This window comes from Rousettus aegyptiacus, unplaced genomic scaffold (genome assembly GCF_014176215.1).
Source record: "Rousettus aegyptiacus isolate mRouAeg1 unplaced genomic scaffold, mRouAeg1.p scaffold_m13_p_7, whole genome shotgun sequence".
NCBI classification, from domain to species: domain Eukaryota; kingdom Metazoa; phylum Chordata; class Mammalia; order Chiroptera; family Pteropodidae; genus Rousettus; species Rousettus aegyptiacus.
In genome coordinates, this window is record NW_023416310.1 from 105,300,763 (window position 1) to 105,314,634 (window position 13,872).

General features: G+C 46.2%; 1 protein-coding gene across 14 annotated transcripts in view; it reads right to left on the reverse strand.

Moving 5' to 3' along the window:
* Positions 1-479: 479 nt before the first annotated feature.
* Positions 480-13,872, reverse strand: part of LOC107517500 (transformation/transcription domain associated protein) — a 113,323-nt gene continuing 99,930 nt past the window's right edge. For all 14 annotated transcript variants that reach the window (XM_036224998.1, XM_036224992.1, XM_036224999.1 and 11 more), the window contains 6 exons: positions 11,138-11,363; positions 10,038-10,255; positions 8,447-8,631; positions 4,482-4,685; positions 4,196-4,390; positions 480-1,583 (listed from right to left, as the gene is read on the reverse strand). In XM_036224998.1, coding sequence (XP_036080891.1) covers positions 1,299-1,583; positions 4,196-4,390; positions 4,482-4,685; positions 8,447-8,631; positions 10,038-10,255; positions 11,138-11,363 — 1,313 coding nt within the window. In that variant the 3' untranslated portion in view covers positions 480-1,298. The remainder of the gene's footprint in view (positions 1,584-4,195; positions 4,391-4,481; positions 4,686-8,446; positions 8,632-10,037; positions 10,256-11,137; positions 11,364-13,872) is intronic.

Sequence of the window (13,872 nt, forward strand, 5' to 3'; positions counted from 1 at the left end):
TTGTCACTTCCCACCTGAGGTGCGGACGAACAGGAAGGACAAATCGGCACAACCGAGCGCAAGGAAAAATGCTCCAAGCACCAGGAGAGGCCCTACCGGGGGCACCGCCGAGCGGAGGCCTCCAGCCACAAAGAGCCGCTGCCTGCATGGCTGTCCCCTCCGCGAACACAGGTCACGCGGCTGTAGCCCTGAAATATGTGAACAAAGCTGAAAGGGACCAGATTCCCAGACACACGTTCACGCCGTCGAAGTCAAGACCAGCATTTCTAGTCACCATCACAAAACATGCTGAGTGTCTGGTTCAGAGTCGAGTTCCAAGCCAAGTTCCTGCTTAAGACACACACCTGTCACCACGAAGCCACACTGGAGTGCAGCCCGTGCTGGCCCTGGACCTCCAGTCCCCATGGGCCAGAGAGACGCTCAGGGAGAAGGAACACTCACATAAAACAAACATTTTATAACATTTAAGGGACAACATATCCTTTTATAAAATATTTATTCTAAAAAATCACACTGTACAAATTTAGATAGAACATTCTCAGTACTCATATTTATAAAAATGTGAACACAGACTGGAGTTAACAAACTGCTGTTGCTCTTTCTTTTTAAATTAGGAAGGAAGAAATGATTTTTTTTTCAGGTATACAGTAAATGTCTAGAAGACATCCAAGGAGCCACCTGCCGACTCTCCCAGTGGAATCCATAGGAACGCACGAGGAATGGCGTCCCTGCAGGGTGACGAGGCTCGTGGGTCCACGTCAAAGGCTCAGTGAAGATTCCCAGAGCTGGTTCATACAGCATAAAAGTTTGTGCTTAGAGAAAAACCAGCACAATTTGTTCATAATTCCTGTTTCTCTAACAAAGCGAGTTTTCTGTACACGTTACAAAGGTCTGTACAAAAGCACGAAGCTCCTGTGAGGTGCTACTTCTGAAAGAATTAAAAATGGACATTACGGAATTGTTTCCTACAGTTCCATCTGTACACTCACACTGAGGGAGGGATACGATAGAGGATTTGCAAAGAAATTCCAGGCTGAGGAATCCTTAAAAGGTTGTTTTAAAACCATGGAGTAAGTTTCAGCTTTGCCGTTTCGAGTCACCTCGCCGTCACACAGTCCGGCTCCCTGTACAACTGAAGTCACCCTCTCTCGCACACAAACTACCAGGGAAATAGCTGCCTTGCAGTAAAACTGCAGGACTGCTAAGAATCAAATGCACAAGGCAGAAAGGAGTCGTACGGCCAGTGGCTCAGAGCCTGAGAGGCGCCCTCCACGTTCCGGGCGCTGGGCGCGGTGGCGTCACAGCCAGGGGTGCCAGGCCGGGTCCATACGGCACAGGTTGTCCAGGCTATTTGCAGCAGCCACCAGGGTGTTCACTTTGCTCTCCCCACCTTCGAACTGGGCGAGGTTGTGCAGGCGGGTCATGATGGCGGTGACAGCTTTCTGAACCAGGGACACCAACTGTTGGCTGTCCATGTTTTCTGGCTGCCCGGCGGCTGACAGAGGAGAGGAAGTGTCCTCCTGTGTTTTTTTGTGCCAAGCAATGATCTCGTCCCGAAGTACAGTTTTCAGGATGCCGTCCACCTGTGCGAGGAGAGAATGAAACAATCTGCGTTTAACAGAGAATCACCCAGAGGAACGGCTTCCTAGTGAGCACGGGCTCGGCCCCGCCGGGCGGTCAGCTCCAGGGCCAGGCCGTGTGTCCTGCAGATGCTCTTGGGAAGCCACTGGGGTATGAAGTGCTCCATGGGGAGTGGTGGCCTAGCCTTGGCATGGAGGCACGGCATTTCTGTCTGGCCTTTAACAGAGCTAGCGCACACACACCCAACGGCACCTGCAACCTTGTGCTGCTTACCGGAGCCGATTTGTCTATTGTTCCACTCCATGCACTGACTGCCTGTCAAGGGCCTGGTCAGGCAGGTAGCTTCTAGCACTGCAGCTGAGAGTGATCAAACACCAACACCCCTGCTCTGATGCAACTCATGTCCCAACGGAGAAATGTGTAATATGCCAGGTAGTGCTGGGTGCTGTGAAGAGGTGAGGAAGGCTTGAGGAGGTCCCAGAGGGGGGCATGCAATGAGAATGGTCTACATTTGAGCTTAATGTGAAGGCATTCACTGTACTTAGGCTATGAAGAAATCCCAGAGTCTGGAGAAGGCCCAACGTCTCCCCATGTACACCAGTACATCTATGCAGTGAGTAACGCAGTGTTCCTCCACACTGTACCAGGCCTTGTTTTCAATAAATCAATGAACAAGTAAGTGTTGGCAAGGATATGGACAAAAGGGAAGCCTCGTGCATTGCTGCTGGGAATGTAAACTGATGCAGCCACTACGGAAAACAGTAAGTAGGTTCCTCAAAAAATTAAAAACAGATCATATGACCCAGCAATTTCACTCCTGCGTATTTATCTAAAGAAAACAGAAAAACTAATTCCAAAAGACATATACATACACCATATTCACTGCAGCATTATTTACAATAGGCAAGATATGGAAGCACCTTAAGTGTCCGCAGTAGACAAATGGATAAAGAAGAGGTGGTGCACGCACACAATGGAGTATTAGTCCACCATAAAAAAGAATGAAATCTTACCATCTGCGACAACACGGATGGACCTAGAGGGTGTTATGCTAAGCAAAATAAGTCAAACAGAAAGTCAAATCTCATGATTTCACTTATATATGGAGTTGAAAAAAAATGAACAAATAAAACAGAAAACAAATTCATAGATACAGAGAATAAAGTGATGGTCACCAGATGGAAGGGGAGTTAGGGGGCCGGGTAAAAAAAAACGGTGAAAGGGATTAATAGTACCAACTGCCAGTTACAAAACAAGTCACGGGGATGTAAAATAGAGCTTAAAGAATATAGTCAATAATATTATAATAACTATGTATGGTACCAGATGGGTACTAGATTTAACGGGGGATCACTTCGTAAGGTTTATAAACATCTAACCATTATGCTGTACACCTGAAGCATGTAACACTGTATGTCAACTGTAGTTAAAAGATAAATTAAAGTAAGTTGTACCTTCTTCATTCTTTTTAAAGCTTTCAAACTAAAATATCATTCTAAAGATTACCCTATGATTTTTTCCAGAAGGATAACATTTCTATCTAAACAAGAACTTGTATTTCAAGCCTTAAAGCAAAGCGGCTAACAGTGAACTGCAATTCACTGCCTTAGAGCACAAACTCCTTACTCAAGGAGAAACCTAAAGGCTATTTATTTTTACTCATGTTCAAATCAGTTCATCGCGATGTCCCAAAATTCCACACTGATGTACAGCTGCACATTAAAAAGATCAAGATGTAGAATCTTCGATCACAGTTAAGAGTTTAGTCAATAATTTAAAAACATCCTGAGTAAATGTTTTGGGAAAACAACTAGTGTCTGAAGCCTTCTCTAGACACAAACTGTTTATCGGGGTGGGGGGTGGGATTAAGGGGAAAAAAGTGTATCACTGATCTTGAAAGTTTAAAAAAAAAAAATAGGTAAACTGTTCTACCCAACAGTGAAGACAGACTCAGAGCCAGCATGCACTGGATCTGAATCCCGTCTGCCCTCCCCTAGCTATGTGACATCTGACATGCCACTCACTTTCCCTGGCTTCAGCATCCCCATCTGTACATTTGCTGGGAGAAGCTGCTGAGAATCCATCAAAGCAGCCAGTGCAGTGCCAGACCCCAAGATGGCACCCGGAAAATGGTAGATGTGGCCGCTGTCCCGTCACTGCGGGCAGAGCTATCACATGTTCCCAGGGGCATCTTGCCATATCTCGTTTCACTAGAAGTTTACTATGCGCCTCACCTGTCACATTCATTTAGGCCCCATCACTACAACCCTAGTAAAACAGGCACCATCCTACTAAGAACACTTCTGCCCGTTAGAGCAGAAAGGTTTACAAAACAAGAAATAGAAGATAGCTATCAAGCGGAGTAAACGAGACCTGCACGTAATGGAAACAGCAGGGGAAAATTATCCGATAGAAGCTTCTAGATTCCCCAACATCCTGAACACTCTGGATAAAGAGCATTTTACTCTGCCCAGGTGCATAAGCTTTCCTGGCACAGCAACAATGCGCTCCCCTGACGCCGTGGGCCCCGTTAGCAGGTCGGCACCTCTGGTGAGGCCAGAGTGTGCTCTGAGAGCCGCAGCCTGTGCTTTTCACAGACGACTTCACGACCTACCTTAAAGTTTGGTTGGGCGAAGCACCGGGCAACAGCGATCATGGAGGCGGTCAACGGGCCAGACACGCCGATGGTGGTCAGAAACTCAGAAATGTTGGGTGTGAGGCGAAAAGGGACAGGACGGTTGGCATCTAAATCTCCAGTGGCATCGTTTATGTCAAATCGAAAGTAGGCAACGTTCAGTTTGCCAGTGTCCTAAAGTTCAGAAGGAGACATTTTTAGGAACTTCAACAGCAGAATGCAGACCTGTCTCAAGGAGAGAGTCGGGCTGTTGACACCAAATTACCTGAGCGATCTGTAACATCTCGGGGTTGAGTCTATTTAAATGCAAGACGAATTCCGCAAAGCCAATCAGAGCAAGCTGGATGGTGAACATCTTCCGGAAGGTCCAGTAGTCTGTGGCGTTGGGAAAAGTGTGCAGTGCCCACTCCTTCAGCATGCTGCGTGGCACCATATTGCTCTGAACCTCCTTGAGGATGTCTCGAAGAACCTGAAACAATATATTGCTCCGTGACTCTTCTGCCTGACTTTTTCAAAAGGAAAACATGTTCAAATTATAATTTCTTAGCACCAGTACAGTGAATTTTGTCAACAAACACCATGTGCAGTATCCTTTGACTAAATGTGAGGATGCACAAGATTGGTCGGTTTCTCTCCCGGGGTTCCGTGTCTTGTGCTCAAAGCAACAACGGAGCTGTCTAAATAAAAGCCTCAGGTGCTGGATGTGCGACACCCGTCTTACCGAAAAATTAGGTAAATATCTGAATAACTACAAAACATGCCAGGCCGGTTAACAAAAAGAACAAGAGAACGGCTGGCTACCAACAATACCACTTCACATCTAAGACTATGAAAGACAAAAAAGTTTTACAAACCGAAGGAGCCAGTCTAAAATTAGATCAGATGCCACACAACACTTTAAACTGAACTCTGGTACTGGAAGACTCACAAGCCTATTGCAAACATCACGATTTAAGAGATAACCTCAATAAAAAGCTTACTGAGTTGATTTAGTTCCTGTTAGACCAATTGGTAAAAATACAAAGTCTATTCTGGGCTAAGTCCTACCCGTGTTCTCTGAATAACCACTAGAATGCCAGCCCCGAGCAAACCAAGAACCATGCAGACCATCAATCACGCATTCGGTTTCTGTCCATTTCTTCATCTGTAAAATGGAAAGAAGCATTTCTGAGATAGCAGAGTAAATCTGCTCCTCCAGAAAAGCAGTTAAGAACAATGATAAAAATCATCAAAATCACCTTTTCCAGAACTCTGAAAATTAAACAAAGGCTTACAACAATCTGAGCAGCTTTTATTCAAAATTTAAAAAAAAAAAAAAAAAAAAAAAAACAAACAAGGCTGATCTTGGTGAAAACAGTAAGCTTTGTGGCATTTTAATTGTTGCATCCCCATCCCCTTTTCTCCACAGCTCTAGGACAGCCTTGCAACCTTGGCAGCTACAAAAAATTGCAACCTGTCATTGTAGTGAGCGGAATGGGTTTGGTGATCCCCAAAAGAGCCTCATCCCCAGAGAAATGCCACTATTCAACCTGTCTGCCAGCTTCCAGAGAAAAGTCTTACTCGTCGGGATCATGTCTGTTTGACCGAACTCAGAGTCCACTCAGTGAGGAACATCCTATTTGTAAGGCATTTGCTGAAAACCGCACAGTGACACAGTTTAACACCGCAGGTGCTGAGGCAGGGATACAGCTGGAGTGCACAGAGCCTGGCCAAACAAGAGGAAGAGCTGCAGAATGAGATGACATTTGAGAAGCTCCAATGTATTATATTCCTGAGAATCTAGAAGGCCATTCTCATGCTCATGAAAAACCTCAGAAGGCCGTCCGCACTCATTTCTGGTTGACCTTGAGACACTGCACTAGCGGAAAGTAAAGGTTAAGGCAGAGCTGCAAACTACCCGGCCATGTTGAAGGCATGTCCTGACACACACATGCACAAAGGCCCACAAAAAAGTGACACTTATTGGTTCAAGGCATGTAAGAAAATCTCTTTCAAACCATTAGCTGATGACTGAGCTAACTGAGCAGATTTCGATAGCTGCACATGACAAAAACATAGACTTTATAGAAGTCCAGAGAAGTCACTAAACAAACAGCAGCAGCAACAAACCTTAGATGGAAGGGAGAAGGAAGGATCTCATTTCTAGAGTTGCCACATTATTTAAAATGTCCAGTTATCAACAAAAAATTATGACATACAAAGAATCAGGAAAACACAGCCAATACACAGGAAAGTTAGTAAGTCACTTATATCCGGAATACATAAAGCACTCTTAGAATCAACAATAAAAAGACAAAAACCCCAATTTAAAAATGAGCAAAGGGCTTGAATAGACTTTTCTCCAAAAATATTTTGCAAATAACCAATTAGCACATGAAAAGATGTTCAATATCACTATCAACAAAATGAGCTAGCACTTCGCACCCACTAGGACAGCTGTAATCAAAAAGAAATCAGAATCCTCATACACTGCGGTCATTTCGGGAAATAGTTTGGCAGTTCATCAAAATGTTGAGTTACTAGATAACCCAGCAATTCTACTAGGTATATACCTAAGAGAAATGAAAGCATACGTCCACACAAAAACATGTACATGAATGTTCACAGCAGCATTAATCACAATACTCAAAAAGTATCAAGAACCCAGACGTCCATCAGCAAAAAAAAAAAAACTATTAACTCATGCTACAAAATGAATGAAGTTTAAAAACAGTATCTAAGTGAAGGAAGCCAGCCACAAAAGCCCACATATTATATGACTCCATGGATATGATACACCCAGAATAAGAAAATTCACAGAGATAGATCTGTGGCTGCCAGGGGCTGGGGACAGAGAGGAATAGGGTGTGACTCGTAACAGGCATGAGGTTTCTTTTTGGGATGATGAAATGTTTTAAAGATGGTGACTGAAAAACTGTGGCTATACTGGAAACACTGAATTGTACATTTTAAAGGGTGATTTTTTTTTTATGGCATATGAAGTACATCTCAATAAAGATGTTACAAAAAAATTCAAAGGACAGAAGATCAAAGTTAATAATGCAACTAGGGTACAAAGAGTAAAAGGAGGGCAGGAGCTGGAATTATTTTGTTTTGTCAGCATCTCTAGCTGGCCCAGAAGGAACCAGCACTGTTTCTAAGCTGGACCAATCACCAACTTCCTAAGTTACACGTGCTATTTACAAACAATAAAGGATTTCTAGTAGAGGCATGTATTTACAAATAGAGATCACTGACTCCCACACCATCAAAGGTAAATGTAGCCTGAAGAATACAATCCAGTCATCTCCCACGAACACCCCAAAACTGCCCTGTGTCCCAATGAAGGTGGCATGCTGTCCACAGAGGTCACTCAGAACAGAGGGCCTCTGTTCTCTTTGCCTTCACAGGGGTGGGAGGCTGCAGCAGACCCTATGGCCTGGACCACTTCGGGTCCTGCCTGCACCCTGAGCACCGCCATCACGTGAAACGATCACCCTGCGGGGCTCCACCTTCCTAAACAGACAAACAGAAATGAGCCCATGGGAGAATGGAGGCAAGGTCACAGCTTCCAGCTCTTGTCTAGAACCCAGGAGGCCCCCTCAGAAAGCACCGGAAGGACCACGGCGGCATCTAGGAAGCAAGCTAAAAGAGCTGTCTCTTGGCGACAATCCCAGGGAAATCCTTCTCACCCAGAGCCCACATCTGCCCCACTGTCCACCCAGTGCAGGAACAGAGTGACCTGCGGGGGGACCCTGTGCTCCCACCCCAGGCAACAAAACAGCTGGGCCTAATGTTTTTCCAGATTTGCCACTTTCTGTATTTTAGGAAGTATATACAGTACAGAGACTGCATGTTACCTGACGCCGCAGCAAAACCGACCGATAGCCACAAACTTAAGTGGATAAACAGCTTCACATCACTTAGACCAGGTTTGGCTGCCAATGAGTTTGCCATATTTTTTAAATTCTAATTTCTGAGCTTGTTTTAAGTGCAGGTAAAGGATTAAGAAACGCTCCAAGGCTGAAAACTTACCTCTGTCCTGCTGTAACAAATGGCCTACAGCAGATATCACTCGCTGAGGTCCATGGCCAGCGCGTTTTCACCTCACAAGTCCAAAACAGGAAGCTCTCACCCCGCCCCGCAACACCCACCACTTCTCTAAGCACCCTGTCATAGAAGCAGCCAGAAAGCAGCCGCATCTGAGGCCTCGGGCAGCAGCTCAAAGTCCTGACTTTCCCAATTCAGTACCTGGTGGCTGGCTTGGGTCCCACGCGCCTGCACCGTGGCCAGTCTGTCATAGTAACGGGAGATGGGGTTGTCGTGCTCAATGCCCTTCTTGGCACAGCGCTGCTTGTAGATTTCCACGAGGGAGAGAGAAGAGGGGTTGTCTTCCACGAGGCGCATCTGCGGGGACACCGCCACAACTCGAGGAACTGAGGAGAAAGGGTGAGAGATATGGGGGGGCAGCTGAGAGCAAAATACCAGGGGGCAGCGTCACTTCACCTTCAGGGACATCTGGGAGCAGAGGTGACTGGGCCCCCACCATGAGCAGAGGAAGCGAGTATGGGGTAAAGGGGGGAGAACTGTGGGCTCACAGCATGTACCATGAAGCTCAAATCTACTGGTGACAGAGCCTGAGCCACCACCGCCCTGTGTTGAAGACACGGATGAACAGAAATTCATTAGGAGGCAGCAGTCTTAAACAAAAAATAAGAGACTCTGCCAGCTGCACTGGGGCTGCTGAGCCGGCGGGCGGCAGCTGCGAACCTGCGCCTGCACTGCCCGTCACTGGGCTGTGGGGACCGCCTGCCCGTGGGTCGTGCCGGCGTGGTGCACACAGATGGTCTGACTTCTGATGAAAAGAATTTAGCCTTGTGTCACTTAAACCACAGCCACTAGCTTGCTGCCATGGTTCTGATCCATAAAGAAATTCCAAAAGGACTCCAGGGCGTGGATCTGCATTACCATTTGACAACAACCAAGAATTTGCTTCTTTAGAAGAAGCAAAGAACAACCTATTACCCACAGCCAAGATCAACACTATAGATCACGTTACATACATGTTAAAATGCATACAGCTTCCTATAGACTTGGTTTTTTAACCTACCTCTTAATTTGGGGATACTGAACTTAAGAGTAAGAAATTTTAGGTCAAAATGGGTTGGATTACACCTTAGCTATCAGAAGAAATTTCCGTATCTAACTAGATAATATGCACTGAAATGCGCTCCTAACCTTAGCGACTAAATGATAAAAAGTTTTAACAGTGGTTTTCTCCTCTGCGTGGAACCACAGGCATCTCATCTATGCCCGTTCCAGACAGAAACCAGGTCACTCATGAAACACCCACGACAACTCAGTTTTGAAAGACCTCCCTCAGATGCCGTTGGTTGTCACTTGACCAAGATTTCTGTGGCTTTCCCAGGCCCTGCATCTCTCTCCCTGAAGGCAAGCTCGGGCAGTGCCCACAAGGCTGCAGCGTAAGGTCCAGAAGTTCAGAGACCTCACCTAACGCTGAAGTGTGCTGGTATCAGACCCACAACAAGCCCTCCGTCAGCCCAGGCTTCACCAGGGCGTGGAGGATTCCCAGGGAAGCAAAGATGCACGGGGCCTCCCTTTCCAATACTCGTCCAAGCACCTGTCTTGCAGTTAGGAGCCTAAAGGCCAGGAGGGGCTCCCTCCAGGAGCGGGGGCTCTGCCCGAGGGACCTGTTTCTCCTCGCTAGGACTGCCTAGCTTGTTGCAGCCTGATGCGGTCCCAGTCGCTGACAAAGGGTGCATGTGAAAACTCCCGGACTAATGTGCACTGCTGCGCTGCACCCCCAATGCGGCTCTCCTACCTGTGAAAAATAAGTGCCTCTTTGTGGTTTCCTTTCTCTTCTCTAAGCAGGGGTTCAGCAGGCGGAGCAGCTGCAGCACGCGCTCCTCCCTCCGGGACTCTGTTAGGCAGGCGTCATTCATGACGAGGTACGGGTAGATCTTGCCATTGTGCCCGCGGATGTATAGTCTCCTGGCTGCGGTGTTGTGCTTCTGCACAATTTCTACCCTGGGCATAAACCTACCAAAACAAGCAAACCGTGAAGCACTGACTCCAAGTCTCAATGGCCAACCCTCTTCTTTGAGAAGAAGGCGGAGCTTTCCGAAAGTGGCAGTGAGAACTGTCATGGAAAAAACAGACTATGTAGTTACAGAGCAATAACATCACGAAATAGCAGAAACCGTGGCAGAGGAAGAACAAAAGGCAAAAGAGAAGATGAAGCCAGAATTTCAAAAGAATCATGCCGGGGTCCAAGCCCGGGAGCTGGAGACAGGCTGCGAACCTGGCCCTGAGCACAGCAGCAGAGCTAGGAGGGCCTGGGGCTGACCGTCAGGAGGATGGTCCTGGCTGGCACTCACAGGTGCCCTGAGGAGCAAGCGTGGGTCCTGGCACACCCTTGCCTTCACGCTTACCGCGGGTCTCGGCCACTGACGAAGTTGGGGACGAGGAGGGCTGGCCAGGGCCCGAGCTGGCTTTGGAGGAAAGGGGAACCGAATCCTGGCTGAATGGAAAAGCAGAGCCTTGCTCTTATTTGGAAATAAAATGAAACACGTATGCGCTGAGGGAAGGCTTTTCACGGCACTCTTTACATTTCAAATGACAGGCAAAATGCTCTATGAAATTTTACAACTGTCCAACTCTGTTTTGAATACTGCGCTTTAAGAGTTTACAAAAGACTAGGAAACTGTCAAGTTCATGATGACTTAGGAAAGGTTGTTTTAGACACAAACACAAACTTGACTCAAACGTTTAACCCATCAAACCAGTCCCTTTCAGTTGCTTGATCACTCAAATTCTAGAACAATTTTGTGTTCTCTGAAACGCTGCACGGGGTCTGCCCTGCAGGCCTGTCACGGCTCCGTTTGCTGGGGACAAGTTCATGATTGGGCCGGGAGCACTCACCGGGCAATCTTGATATAATAATGTGTCGGCTTCGGCATCAGAAACTCCCCCGGGATTTCTACTTCAGCTGTCTGTGCTGAGAAATTGCTCAAAAATCGGCACTTTTCTTCTATGAGGAAGAATTTCGGAAGTTGCTTGGTTTTGGCCTCCAGGATTTTGATCCACTTTTTCAATTTAGAAATAAGATTATGAAGCTTCATGGATCCTGGAACACTGAAGTCAAAATCTTCAAAATAAAATATGATTAAAGGCATCGTCAGTCATCTGGGCTATCTCTACTCTACCCCCACATGTCTGCTCAAGCACCTCCCAGCGACACACGAGCGCCAAGTCCCGGAACCCCTCTTGCTCTTTAAAGGGTCAGTTGGGGCTGGAGAAAGCAAGTGAAGCCCTGGCGAGGGCCTGCTCTCCTGGTGACCAAGATGAACAACACTGGAACCTCACGCCCAACCAGCTCCCTTCAGGAAAAACGCAGGGAACCCATGAGGCCGCAACGTAAACGTCTCGGCATCAAGCCCTCCAAAAGGTGCCCAGAGCCCACCTGCCAGCCCTAAAGGTCACCTCTGAAAACAAGCATCACCCAGGACCCTTGAGTCAAAGCCAACACAGTCATTAAGCTAAAGCTACAGGAGAAAATACCCAAGAGAATACTAAATTATAAATCAGTTCACCAGAAGGAATTACAGGAAGAAATCAAAATGACAAAAATGGAAAACATATTTTTGCTTAAGCAATTAAAAAATACCCTGATTGGTATTCAATTTTTTTAATACTCAATATTAAAAGGTCAATGAAATTGAAAAGTCCTTCTTTAAAAACACCTCGTTTCCCACCCAGATTAGCACAAGTGGAGAAAAGGATTCTCATCACTTAACTTGCCAGAGCCTGAAGGTCAGGAAAAGTCCAACCATTTCTGTTTAAAACATGGATTCACAGGAACTACAAGTAAGCAGTGCCCTCATGCTGAGGCCCAAGTGATATGGGTGCGGCAGAGGCGCCTTCACACACACGCTGACAGTAGCAAAGGTGCCAGGGCTCTCCAGAGCCCCTTTCAAATGCTCTTCTGCATTCTCATTTGCCCAGAGTTAGGACGCGTGGAGTGAATCTGGGCAGGACTACCCCAGAAGGCACAGGTCCTGCCCAGACTCCTGTCCTCTCTTCTCACAGCCTCGCTGGAGGCAGAGCTTCCTGCAGACTCAGCAAAGACTTGCCTCCCCCCACCTCTACCTTCTCGAGGGCTGCTGTAGGCTGGACTAGAGTGAAATACGGCTGAGGGGTCAACAACATGAGTTTGGAACCAGGAACCAGTGAGAGCCTGATTGATACTAACACGGGAGGCACCAGAGAGGGTAAAACCCTGTCCCCAGCATAACCAGCACCACAGTCAAGGTGCTCTCCTGTCAATCCCGAGGCTGCCTCGAGGAGCCCCTGACAGCCACACCCACCTCGTCCCCCACCCTAATGCCTGGCCACCAATCACTTCTCCAACTCTAGTATTACATTATTTCACAGATGTTTCATAAACAAGAATCATGCAGTAGGTATTCTTTTGAGATTGGTGTTTTGCACTCAGCATAATTTCTCTGAGGTTCATCCAAGTTGCTGTGTGTTAAGTCTTTATTTATTTATTTTGTGTCAGTATGGTAGTATCGCACTTTGTTTATTCATTCTCCAAGGGGCATTTGTGTAGTTTTCAGTTTGGGGCTATTACTAATAAAGTGGCTATGAACATTCGTATGTGAGTCTCTACATGAAAATAAATCACTCTCTGGGATAATCTGATGCTCTGTGTCTGGACCTCCTTTTAACTCGTTATAGCTGGAACACAGTGCTGGAATACAAAGATGGTCCTTCCTGGGCACAGATGACCAGATGGGCTGGAGAGCTCCAGATTTGAGTACCTGAGAGTGGTCAGATCTAATGGCTCTCTTCAAGTTTCAATTTTGTCTTTTTTTTTTTTTTTTTTTTTTTACATCAAATCCAAATGATGTGTCCCACTTTTAATTATTTCATTTCAGACTACATTTGATTTAATAATCTGGAATCTGAAGATGAAGACATACTGAGTGTCACTTAAGTAAGAAACGATGATTCCCGTAAAACCTTCACCTCAAACTCTTCCTTTCCCAGAGTAAGCGAACAGATGACACATCATGTGACCTTTATCAAAAAAATCTAAGACGATGGAAGCACTTCAGGGTAAAAGATATAAGGGCAGGACTCATTTTTCAGAGCATGTTCCCAAGTGGTGGCTCAGTAGCTCGGGCCTCAGAGACTGGCCACCCCGTGCCTCGGGGCCTCCTAGCATGACAGCTGGGCCTGTGCTGTATTTCCTACGGAGTTAGAGTAACTCATGGTGGCAACTGCTAAGTATCCTTAACAATTAGTGGGATATTTTCTTTTACATTGTTTCGACCTTTTCTCTCTCTCTCTCTCTCTATATATATACACACACACACACGCGCACGCGCGCGCGCACGCACACGTTTTAACCACAAAAGACTGTGTCTTTAAAAGATACTTTAAACACCTAAAAATGTTAACCATTTATTTTATGGCTTAACAAATCAGTGAAGAATAATTTAAATACAATTACAAAAGCAGTAATTAAGCTAAAATGTTTCTTTTAGCTCTGGGAGATTTTACCAAAGTTTGTTCTCACATGATAATAACTTATAGCTTAATACTCAAAACATAAAAGCCTTCAAAAGTTACTCAGGCTAAAGTCTGGGACC